Source organism: Pinus tabuliformis, chromosome 9 (assembly GCF_031772625.1).
Source record: "Pinus tabuliformis cultivar Carrire ecotype Pingquan chromosome 9, CPIR1, whole genome shotgun sequence".
Classification (NCBI taxonomy): Eukaryota; Viridiplantae; Streptophyta; class Pinopsida; order Pinales; family Pinaceae; genus Pinus; species Pinus tabuliformis.
Window position 1 is genome coordinate 1,989,577,593 of NC_142307.1, and position 12,495 is coordinate 1,989,590,087.

At 37.4% G+C, this 12,495-nt stretch overlaps 2 protein-coding genes across 3 annotated transcripts; one reads left to right on the forward strand and one right to left on the reverse strand.

Moving 5' to 3' along the window:
• Window positions 1-1,758: 1,758 nt before the first annotated feature.
• LOC149156996 (protein INAPERTURATE POLLEN 1 homolog) lies at window positions 1,759-5,257 on the reverse strand. Of its 2 annotated transcripts, none has more exons than XM_089445500.1 (2): window positions 3,968-5,257; window positions 1,759-3,493 (listed from the first exon to the last, which is right to left on the reverse strand). In XM_089445500.1, exon 1 carries the CDS (start codon window positions 4,803-4,805, stop codon window positions 4,338-4,340), a length of 468 nt encoding a protein of 155 aa, XP_089301626.1. In that variant the 5' UTR covers window positions 4,806-5,257; the 3' UTR covers window positions 1,759-3,493; window positions 3,968-4,337. The 2 variants fall into 2 exon arrangements, with proteins under 2 accessions (XP_089301626.1, XP_089301625.1); XM_089445499.1 differs by having other exon boundaries at window positions 1,759-3,498.
• A 469-nt stretch (window positions 5,258-5,726) lies between these two features.
• On the forward strand, window positions 5,727-12,026 carry LOC149156997 (uncharacterized). The gene is made up of 2 exons (XM_089444937.1): window positions 5,727-5,786; window positions 11,389-12,026. Exons 1-2 carry the CDS (start codon window positions 5,765-5,767, stop codon window positions 12,024-12,026), a joined length of 660 nt encoding a protein of 219 aa, XP_089301063.1. The 5' UTR covers window positions 5,727-5,764.
• The last annotated feature ends 469 nt before the right edge of the window (window positions 12,027-12,495 follow it).

Consider the following 12,495-nt stretch of genomic DNA (forward strand, 5'->3'; position numbering starts at 1 on the left):
ATACCGTTGGTATTTTGTAGTTTTGTTGATTATTTTGTAGTCTTTTTTATTATGAATTTCGTTGATTATTTTGTAGTCTTATTGATTATGGGTGGGTAGAGATATTGTCATTTAGGAGTTAAAATATACTTTCGAGTCTTATCATTGGTGAAAAGATAAATGGAGGAGTGATCCTGAGGGGTTGATTATTGTTTGCAAGGATTGTTATGAAATACCTTGCTTTTCCATTTTTCAATATAATAGATCCATGCGGCTCAACGGTCGCTAAGAATGGTGTTCCCAGTAAGCAGTCAATAGGGACATTCGATACTGCAAATTTCATATTTATGTAGTAATCCTTAAAGCAAAGGGTTGCTTTTGGTACCTCATATTGGAGGTTCAACTGCTTATCTCCACTCCCAATAATTCCCTTGTTTGACTTTTGCCAAGACCTAGCAGGTATTTCTTATTTGTTCAATTTCTTCTTTTTTTTTGGGTCAAATCCACTATCAATTAATGTTTCAAGGAAAACTTATGCCCTTAAATGACAAGATTAATCATAACATGAAATTGTTGATGTTGGATGGTGAGAACTCTCATAGAGTTTAAACCTGATAAATCATTAGCCTCATAGATTTCAACATTTGGATTTTTGGTCTAAGTAGAGAGATTATGTTTCAAAGTCTTTGGCAGTTCAGACTTCTTCAACATTCTTTACCTTTCTTTCTGAAATTATCTTTTTCAACTCAACAATTTCATTTTTCAGCAAATTGAGTTCATTGTATATATCACTTTAAGTGTCCTCGTTTTTTCTCCCATGTTTTGTCTAATAAAAGACTTAGTGTTTCGTTCAAAAGAGGCATCTGCAAACAAAGGCTTTATGTCATCTGGTTTCCCTAAATTTGAAGAAGTGATAGAATGGGACTTTATAGCATTGTCTTCAGTGAAGTATCCATAAGATTTTTCTTCATTTCCCCTTTAGGTATAGATTTAATTCCTGCTAGAAGCTTTGCCTCGTCATCATCATCTTCATGGGCCATACATATTTTTAGTTTTGGAGGACCTTTTGCTTCTTCTTTGTTTGTGGATTTTGAAGAATGAAATTTTGTATCTTCATTGTTACAATTACAGAGATTAGGATCTTCGCAATCACATTCAATAAATAGAACTTCTTGTTCAAGATCAAAGGAAAATTATGAACTAAAACTTGATGTTTTAGCGTTATCATTATAACACCCACAGTATAGAAGATGAACTTCTTTAATTGGAAATGGTGCATGTGGACATTGGTTGGTATTGTGGTAGGATGATTGGCATATGTTGCATTATGATGAATTAGATGTGACGACTGTGGTTATGTCTATTGTGTTTTCTGAGTTTTTTCTTGAGATTTCTTTCTTTTGTGCATTTTGGATTCTTCTCCTTCGGGGCATTTATTCACTAGATGACCCTTTTGGCCACATATCCAGACAACTCTATCTCATGTGTTTCTTATGGGATTGTAGATGAATATTTGCAAATGAAAAATAGTGAGTTCTTTGTACTCTCCTGTCTTGTGTGGTAATTGTCTCCTATATGCTTTATTTGACTTACTATAACTTCCTCGTTTATGGCTGGACAAATTCTTGAGCACCTTTTTAGCTTTCCTTTTCCTTATTTGGCTTACTATAATGTGCTTGTTTATGCCTAGACAAATTCTTGAGCACCTTTTTAGCTTTCCTTTTCCTTACTACGGGATCATCTATAAAGAGGCCATATTTCCGACATATTGATCTGATATCTGATAATCTTGAAAGCTTTTGAATTGATTTCTTTACTTTCATATTTGTACATAATCCTACCAATGTTTTAGCCTATATCCATCTTAGTGCTGAGTTTGTCAAGTGTTCCACTGTTCAGAAGGATCAAATCCCTTGAGTTACAAAACTTTTCATTAAATTTAAAAAGGTTACACCTCTAAAGATTTCATCCATCTTGACACTTGATAAATCCATGTTTAAAATGGATCTAACCTGGTACAGCTTATATGACTAAATTAACCCTACGAACCCATAAAACCTAATGAGGTGATCATCTTTTATACTATTCATTCCCTATGGTGTGTCAGGAGTATAGCATTCCCTTAACTTCATTGCCATCTCTCCTTGATAGTGTAGTATCTCTACAGTTTGAAACCTGTTGAGACACACAGCTGAAGCAAACCAAGTCAAAATCAACCACGTGGAATCAAGAAAATATGCAGCAAAATAACAATGGCAAAAAGATGTGGCAGGTCATAGAAGATACAACTGTCCTTCAGTCATATTAATATTTCATGCTCTATGCCCAAAACTCCCTTAAAATTTCCTATAGTTTCCAAACTGTGGCTACTCTTGACAATAGTCCTGACCTTTCATATAAGGCACAGGTTGGACTGCTCGTAGGCAAGTTCACAGATTGAGCAATCCATTTCATTGATATAATAAAATACTGTCTCAGGCTAGACGAAATGTGCCCAATGGAAAAGCCATGGTCTAGAAATCTGATTGTAATTGCTTGTGTTCTGTTATAATTTTTTTAATATTATATTTGGCCAAACTCAACTCAAGTCAGTATTAGACATGAAAGTTGAGCATCTCCTTCACCTGGACTGGACTCCTTATGGCTTTGTAATAATATTTTATAAGTGGCTCATATTAGTAGGCCTTGGTCTGCATTAAGGTTTGTAAAAATAATGCTAGTTATTTATCAGAATCCTTTTTAAAACGGCATCCTTGCGCTGTCCGTATAGACATCGACTCATTTCCCTTATTAGGCAATAAACTACATAGCAATTAGGATAAATAAACCACACACAACATCAAAAATGAACCATAACAAACCATACAATGCAGAGCTTAATCTCATTTATTTATGTTCCCAAGCTAGATGTCCCGACATAAATTCCCCTGCAATCAAATGATGTTGCTTGATTGCACATACAAAATCATGTCAACTTGAAATTCCGCAACAGTTAAAATGAAATTTAAAAAAAGGGGGACATTATGTCTTAAAATTTTCATGAATTGGGTTCATAAATTCTGAATTCATTAACATTTCCTACAAACTACTTTTCTCGGCAAAATTCCCGTGGAAAACCCCCGATGGAATCAATCCTGGCTCCTACACGGCCTGGCCATATATCGATCTAAAGATCTGTTTATTTTTTTAATTACACGGCCAACTCAAGACAATAAAACTAGATCGTGAAACACACAGGAATCGCATAATTCCACTTTCAAAGATCAACAGCTTCAAAAGAGCAGATCCCTAAAACCCAGAAAAGCTTGCTGAATAAAAAAAGATAAATTAACCCGATGCCCTTATCAGCAAGATCAAACAACAGATTTCATCTCCTGATCTGATATTCTACAATATAAATCGACCAAATACAATGTGTTAAATTCTAAATCTTAAGGGGAACAAAGGAACTTACGCGAAAATAACCCCACGCCCCACGCCCCACGCCCCACGCCGCGGCCGTCGATGAGCAGATCTGGGCTGGAATTCAAACTGATCAGGCTACCGACGCTAAAGATCCTCTCGCTACTTCTCAAAAAATAAACAGATCATTCTGAATTCATTAACATTTCCCTACAAACTACTTTTCTCGGCAAAATTCCCGTGGAAAACCCCCGATGGAATCAATCCTGGCTCCCACATGGCCTGGCCATATATCGATCTAAAGATCTGTTTATTTTTTTAATTACACGGCCAACTCAAGACAATAAAACTAGATCGTGAAACACACAGGAATCGCATAATTCCACTTTCAAAGGTCAACAGCTTCAAAAGAGCAGATCCCTAAAACCCAGAAAAGCTTGCTGAATAAAAAAAGATAAATTAACCCGATGCCCTTATCAGCAAGATCAAACAACAGATTTCATCTCCTGATCTGATATTCTACAATATAAATCGACCAAATACAATGTGTTAAATTCTAAATCTTAAGGGGAACAAAGGAACTTACGCGAAAATAACCCCACGCCCCACGCCGCGGCCGTCGATGAGCAGATCTGGACTAGAATTCAAGCTGATCAGGCTACCGACGCTAAAGATCCTGTCGCTACTTCTCAAAAAATAAACAGATCATCTTTAGATCGATATATGGCCAGATATATATGTACTTTATTTATTGATAAACTACAGAATCAGAGTCCGGCGGAGAATCAGGAGGAAAAAAATATTTACAGGTCTCCTCATCTTAGATAAAACATATGGCTTTTTATTTGTATAGAGTCAATTAACTTTCCCTCATATTAATCCTCATCTGTAGTGGCGCTCAATGAACTCAGTAATTTTGACTTTGACCATGATTCATTTTCTTTGCACTATTTTATTCAATTTCCCGGGGACTCTGGATCCCGGGGAACTTTCTTGGCGGTCTCGGTGCAGGGCCAGCAACCAGTCTTTCGCAGTGGGGCCTCCCAGGGCGAGCTGCGGCGCATTCTGTGAAAAAGGGCAGGAACCATGGTGCGCAGCACCATTTTGATGTTCTCAACCTTGTTCAGCAAGTCCTCCGACGCGTAAGCCAGCCCGGCCCTGCGGTAATAATTCTTCTCCGACGTCGCAGGTTCGAGACTGAGGCGGTCCAGGTAATGCGCGACGAGGCCGTGGAAGAGATTGATGAAGAGCGCGGGGTGCCAATCCCCAATCCAGAGGTAGGGTTTCTCCAGAGGTGTTCTCCAGGCGGGCGTCAGGACTTGCAGCACGTCCTGCCTTGCTGCGCGGTCAAGGGCGTCGTAGTGGGATTCGAAATGGAGACGTAGTGCTTCCACTTGCGCCTCCAAACCTTCCCTGCACAACATGGTGCAAACGGATCTAAAAATGATCAAGTGGGTTAATTATGGGTAGGGTTTGAGTTCAAGGCTGTTAAACGCAAGATTCTGGTTGGGGTTCTTCTCCAAAAATCTCTGCACTTTAAGAATCTAAGGCGATGATGTTACCGTGGAAGGTTTCTGTATGAGATGTGGATTCCATACCAATCTCTTGCGAAGGAAGAATGTTCATTTACCCTATGCCTGGGTAGGGAACTCCAAAACTCAATGTCCGGAGTAGTGCGCATCGACGGGATGATGCTCAACATCCCCACTATTCTGGTTGGAGCAGTGACCAATCCGTTAAAGAATGGCTACTTCCGAGACGATGCTTTTTCACATATGGAGATGCTTTTTCACCTATGGAAACCATATCTGCATGTTCGGAAATATATGGAAAAGGGGCTTATCCGGGGTTCCCTGGGAGTTACTGTTTACGAAGCTTTCAAGTTTGGTATCCTGCTTTTTTTTGAACTATAATACAATGCATTCTTCTGCTTTTTTTTGAACTATAATACAATGCATTCTTCTGATGTGAATAGATGTACTCTTAGTAATTATGTCTCGTCAATTCTGCCTAAACACTTAGGATGAGATATGTCTATCTAATAATAATAATAATCGTTTTTTGGTTATAATTGCAATTAGGTTATTTGTGGAAAATTAAATACCAAAAAATTATCGCATATCTTGGGGTGGTGATACCAATTTCTCAATGATCAATCAACAATCTTTCTATCCGCAGTGATCATGTATCATATGCTATATAGTTTTTTTAATTCTTAGGATGTGATATGTCAATCAATAATAAATTTGGGTTCGTTGTTTTTTTTTATTAATAGTTTTTTTTTTTTAAGAACTACAATTAGGTTATTTGTGGAAAATCGAATACCAAAAAATTGTTGCAGACCGAGGGAGCGAATGCATCAACGATCACAATTTCTGCAGCCATGATTGATCAAGCTCCGAGAGGTCAGTAATTTACTCAATTAATTGAGTATGCGTTTTTTTCAAGTGGGTTAGTCTCATAATTAAAGTTTGATACATGAAAAATGGTGCGGTGCCTTGAATTGAATATAAAACAATCTGGGTTGGGTCTACAGTTCTGAAAAATCAGAGCAGGCGTTTTTATTACTATTCAATTCAAGAAGAAATGACTAGATATTGAAAACCCTTGTTTTTAATTTATGGGCTCTGATTGATGTTTGGAGTGTCATGTTCTCTGATTTTGCCCCTTGTAGATCATGCAGAAATGCTTTTGCTATTTTTTCGTTTGACGGGCATTTTAAATAATTAGGCTTCCTCTTATGCTGAGGGAGTATCAGCCACCCACAAGTTCAGTCATCATGTCGTTTTATCAGAAATCAAAATTTGGTACAAATTGACGAAATATGTAGCCTGGATCATGGTCTGCAGAGGAACCAGAATGACCGCATCCCACTGGCTGTGTTGTATGCTGAGCATCACTAGACTCTACAGCGTGATGATCTGAAATTTGTAAGTGGTTGGGTCCGAAGACGTGGTGAGAATGTGTGTGCCTAAAATAAACATAGTATTATGTTTAAGCCCTCAGGGCAAAATCATAATCAAATGAAAAGAAAATAGCACTCATTCCTAGGAGGTCAGCCCTCTTAGTATTGCTCTAGGATGACTGTGCGTAGCCATGGAATTTCATCATGATTTCTTTAAACAGTGAAACTTCTTTAGAACCACTATGTCTATTTAGAGCTAGGTAACTAGTTCTTACCATATAAAGGCCACAGGAAGTCTGTTTTTTCCAATGAGTTGAATTGCCTCAATTGAAAATTCCTCCAAGAAGACGCGGAGGAGGTAATATGATCACAGCATGGTCCTCTACGACGGAATGGAAACTGAGTGGGGCCTATTCCTCTCTACAGATTGGGTCTCCAAATACAGGTTTACTTCTGGGTAATTATTGTGAAAGGGCAATGTCTAGTGGTTCTACGACTGTTGTCATGAATATCAGTGTAATATCTGTAGTAGCAGCGGCCATGCAATCATCGTTCATTGTAGGGAGTAAAAAAATAATATATGCAGTTTTCATTGTACTCAAGAGAGTTTTCAAGGTGACCACCTCTTTGAGGAGCAAATTGAAACATCTCCAATCGAAGTATTTGTAAAACATGGATGGAAACTCCCTCAAATCCTTGGAAGGGAAATCATATTGCGTCCTGATATAATAGATTGAGCACTTAAAAAAGATAAAATTCTCTTCAGTCTCTGCCTTCCATAAGGGTCAAAAGCTTACATACCCATTCCTCACAAGAAATGTGATGGACAGTCTTTGCTTTCTGCTTTTGAGAACATGCCCTGACGTTGAGGATCATCGAGATGAACTATATGGCTAGCATGAATTTGAAGGATCTTCTCGAAGTGTGAAGTCAACATAAGACCAAGAAGCCTAAAATGGGCAACCTAAAAATTAGAATGGAGCTTTTTAGATATCATTCCTAATAATGACATCTTCGGGGGGTGAAGAGAACAGGGAGGTTGAAGATGAGAGAATATGCAACCACATTTAGTTCCCCTGCCTCTTTTGAACGGATGTGAGATATTCCAATCAAGATTAATCAGAGTAGTTGCGATTAAGAGTACAAAGGGATTATCGTCACTGTTATAGATAACATTCAATCCAAAAATACGAAAAGAGGGAGAAGATAGTAGACAATGTTTCTTACTATTATGTTCATTGGTCAATGGGAATTTCTAATTGCAAATGTCTATTCTTAAAGGGGAGGGGTGAAGGAAGGCATGGTTATGTCAGCTCACTGTTGAGGTCAGCTGGTGAACTTGTTCACGTCAATCAGGTAGAGATCAAACCTCTCGTTTTTGAGGATAGTGTTCCTCCATCATCTGGTCCACCAAATGAGGGAATTGCTTTTGAGACTTGAGTTGGTCTTCGAGAAACCACTTGCTAGTTCAATGGAGTTGTCCTTGTCTTCAAATCTAGTGTATTTATTGCATGTTGTTCTTGGTTCATTCTCCTTGACTTGTAGAATGGTGTCTTTCTCGAAAGGTTGATACATCTAACATTGATGGTTCAAAACAATTAGTTTATCCACACTGAACAAAATGGAAGAATGACTATGTATTGTGATAGATCCAATTTGAAGGCACTTTTACCACTTTGCTTCAGAATTTGAAATAGTCCATATTAGTTTGTTTTCAATTTAAAATTCTATCCCTTCATCCATTCTTTTCCTTTGGCTTAATATTGTGGTTGACTCGTTGCTTATCAAGAGATTCCTTATACTTCTGAGTCTTCTGCAATGCCCACTTCCACCCATCGATGCATTTTGTTGATATGCTTGATGAACTTTTTAGCTTGTCATTGAGTAACTTTCTTTTGTTGTTTCTACCATCTAGCCAAAGTACTTTCTACTCTGGAATCTCATGCATGCCTCAAAGCTGAAAGGACAATTTATTAATGGAGCGATGGATGAGTCTATTCTATGCTAAAAATATAAGAATTGATCATCTTCTATCGTCAAATGTTGATGGCCATACATTCTTAGCAATCACACTACAGTCGTATAAGGTCCTATTGGCCACTTATATTTTTTCATGTGTTGGAATTTAGAAGATGAAGGCTGTGCCCCTTTTCAAATTGGTGTTTATTAATGGCCGTAATGCATTTCCAAAGATGTCATAGAATTTTGTTGTTTCTGTCATATTCAGTGGGTGTTAGTAGTTTGAAATTCACTCAAACATGCTTGAAAAATAGGTGTGCAGTTTGCTGCCTTAGTATGGTCTTCGTACATTGCCAAAGTGTAGTTGTTTTTCTTCCAGGCATTTGGCCCCATGATATAGTGTTATTGACATGGGATTAGATACATGTCTACTAATATAATAGCTCTTTTTGTAATTGCCTCCTTTTAAACTTGATTAGAAATTTTTAACATTACCATGAAATGACTCACTATGTTTGAGAGTGTTTCCAACCTCATCAGACTTCATATGGAGAAAATAGAATTTCATAACCCATTCAAAATTTAGCAGACTTAACAGTTTTCGGGATTTCAGGATCAACGGGATTGTGGCATTTCATTAGATTATATCATGTATGAGGATAGGTGATTGGCATTTAATCAAGAGCACCAAGCCCTATATGTATCCCAGTGTTTGGTGTTGATTGTTGAACCCCTTTGCCATGGCCTTAGCAAAAGTGTACCCTTCACTCAAGTCAAAATCATTGATCACGCACGTTAAGCTTTCTCTACCATATTATAAGGCTTGGATTAAGACGTTTGATCAAAATTGGGCAGTGTTGACTAATATCCCTAGAGAATTGAACTAGAGGCAAAAACTAGACAAGAGGAGAGGAATCTAGATTCTAGATGGTTGATTCTTAAATAATTAATCATTGATGTACAATGGATGCCATATTTATCTTGATTTATGTACAAATATGCATGTTTTCATATCTTCTACAACTAATTTGGCATTTTGGATGTTTTTTTAATATAAATGCAAATATATAATATATATACACACACACACACAAGACGCTTCGCTTCTGACGATTTTTGGAAAATAACACTTCCGACGCTTTGCTTCCAAAAAACAGACCCGCTTCATCCCTGCTTTGAGCAACATTGCTCAAGGGCAAACCATTAACCTGATGCACTTCCTTTGGCTAAGCTACTGCTATGACATGGGCATATTTTGGTCAAAATCACCCAGACTTTCACCTTGCCCAGTCTGCTTCCTGCCATTGGAGAAGTTGAGGCCTGGTGCATGGTTTGACATACATCCATTGTTCAACATCAAAATCTGCTAATGCAATTTAATATAATACATTTAAAAAATACATGATATATTGTAGACTAGGATGAGTACGTTAGGATTAGAAAGCAAATGTATCAGGTACCCATCATAACCAGATCCTCCTTTAGTTGAAATTGCACTTTACCCTAGTTGCCCTGTCCCCTATAGAGTGAAAGAGCAGCCTCCTTGTCCATAATTTGAGGCACATTTGGTAATTTGATTTTAGTACTGCTGCTGCTGTTTCTTTCTGTGATTGCCCTATTCTGAAACTGTCAATCACACTTACTTCCACAGGGTTGCTTGAACATTATTAGTAGTGTCCGGACTCGTGCCATCATCTCATACTTCAAGTCATTTTTATGTCATGTATAATCGCTTTTCAGGTGAGGAGCCTTAGCAAATTTAGAGATTCCTGATTATGATCATGTCTGGTGGGTAAATAATTGCAAATAATGACTATTTTGTGTCTTATGCGCTAATACCCTCATTCTACCAACCAAAGTTTTCACGGTGTGCACTCTCAAAAGTTCTGCTTGTTTTTGCATAAGTTAGCAGATTGATTGCTCTGCTTGAGACAATAACTGTTAAGATTGAGCCTATATTTCAGAAGTTAATTTTTATCAAATTAAGTTACAGTTTTTGTTCCCAATTTTGATGGGAGGCTTTTCACACGACGTATATTTATATCACTTATTTTCTTATGTCAACTCGTGATGGATAGTAGGTTGTATTGTCAAGTCTGTGGCTAGCTCTGGCCAGTGGAGCTTAAGATGCATGCCGTTTTACTGTAGACTGTTTAAAGCTTTGTAGTTATTTGATTTTTAAGGTGTACCTCTTTGCATCCAATGTACAATGCTGCAGGTTTTCAGTTTTGTTTAATTTGTTTGCTTTGCTTTGATGCAAGTAAATTGTAATTTATAATTAGATCACTCACGACTTTAAAAATTTTCCAAAAATCACCAGTTCAAATTGAACATCCTTAAATTTGTTACATCCAGAGTACTTGGAGCACTGACTTATCATATGTATGCAGCTTATGGAGGATTTTCTTTGTTAACCTAGGTTTTAATTTAGGATGTCTTGAAGCATGCAACATAAGTGGTTCTGAGCACTTCTATAATCTTCATTTACAGTCAAAATGGCAAACAGAAGTTGGCAAGTGTTGCAAGAGTCAAATTCTTTTTATTATTTCTTTTGTGAGATTCTGGCATTGTATTGTTTTTATTTTTATCTAATAGCCATTTTATTCTAATTCATTGGTGCTCATTTTTCATGGGCCTTAGATGTTACCAAGAATATAGATGTCCTATTGTTGTTAATGAAGTCTTCATGCCTTCACAAAACTTTATGCATTTACGGAACTTCTTTGTGCATTTACGGAACTTCCTGGTAATCCATATCCCAAAGCTCCCATAATTTCCCTAATGGAGTATACATGGCAAACATCCAAAAGGAATCCCTTGAGAAAACAAATATAAAAGGATAAGTCAAAGTTTTCCAGGCTTGAGTAAGAGACAAGCCCAGAGTTCTCTAATTGCCAGACCGAGTACCACTCTGAGGAAAGCCAGAATTGCCAAAAAAACACCTTCAAAATCCAAAGTTGAGAATGCAAAACAGCCCACAGAAGCAGACTAACAAAAATCAAAAGGATGTGATACCCAAACTCCCATCTACAAGCCTAAACATAAAGATATGATAGGTCACTAGGTTAGACTTAGGAATATACAATATTAAATAATTGTTTTTCTGGCTGATGTGTTCTAACTTTTTCTCCATGATAATGCAGAACAAATTATAAGGAACCACGAGGTTCCTATAATGTGGTCACCAAATAGAATTGCAGGTTTTAACTTTTATGGCACTGCTGGAGTTTGCACAGCAATAAAGAGTGAGAGAGATTTGTTTTCATGTGGCATACCAGATTCTGACAGTGTACTAAATCCCCATGGATATGTACTACCTTTCAATGAAGGTTATATAAAGGCAATATCTTTGAGTGTACCAGATGCCCCTGTGTACTTTCCACAAGCTTTCAGTTTTCATACGTACCCAGCACATACATTGAAGCAGGGACTTATTAGTCAAAGGAATTGGGACTACATGGTGCCACCAGGAAGCAGTCTTCAGAATGTACCTTTTAAACTGCAACCTCAAGGGAATGCCCCAGAACTGCAACTACCTTTCAAACTGCATCCTCAAGGGAATACCCAAGAACTTCAACTCCAAGATTTTCAATACTTAGTTGTGATTGATTTTGAGGCAACTTGTGACGTGGGTACACGTCTTAGTCCACAAGAGATGGTGTTTTTTTTATTTATCTCATATCTGGTTCTTATTTGTGGCGATTTCCTTTCCATTTATGCAGATTATGAACAATGGAAAAGAGGGGTCGCGCCCTCCATTTCCGTCCACTTCTTTTCATGATCATTCCAAGATGGAGAAAAAGGAATGTTTTGATAATTGCGAGATCCATTACCGTTTCGTCTCAAACGATCTTCAGACATTCTCAATGTAAGAGAATACTTATCGTTATACTTGAAGAAGTGTATTGAATGACCACTAACCTAGGACCGACGAGCATATGACAAAGATGAAATGTAGGTGTTATATATAATGTGCTAAAAGGGAACTACCGAAGATGAAATATAAGTGTTATATATAATATGCTAAAAGGGAACTACCGTTGTTAAATCGCTTTCATTATATAGAATATATGTTTATCCAACTCGATTCGCAGTTTTCTAAATCGTCAACATTTAAAATTTCATCCATGGTTCTCAGCTAAGACCAATCAAATCATCAAGGAAATTAATCCTGTAATCTTACTATAATAGAGATCAAATTTTGTTACTTTTACGAGGTGCCCTAAAGATTTGTTGCAAACGCTGGTCAT

Coding starts and splice junctions, on each gene's coding strand:
- LOC149156996 (XM_089445500.1), bottom strand. CDS start 4,805: ATGTTGTGCAGGGAAGGTTTGGAGGCGCAAGTGGAAGCACTACGTCTC.
- LOC149156997 (XM_089444937.1), top strand. CDS start 5,765: ATGATTGATCAAGCTCCGAGAG. Junction 5,787..11,388: donor GATTGATCAAGCTCCGAGAG/GTCAGTAATTTA, acceptor ATGATAATGCAG/AACAAATTATAAGGAACCAC.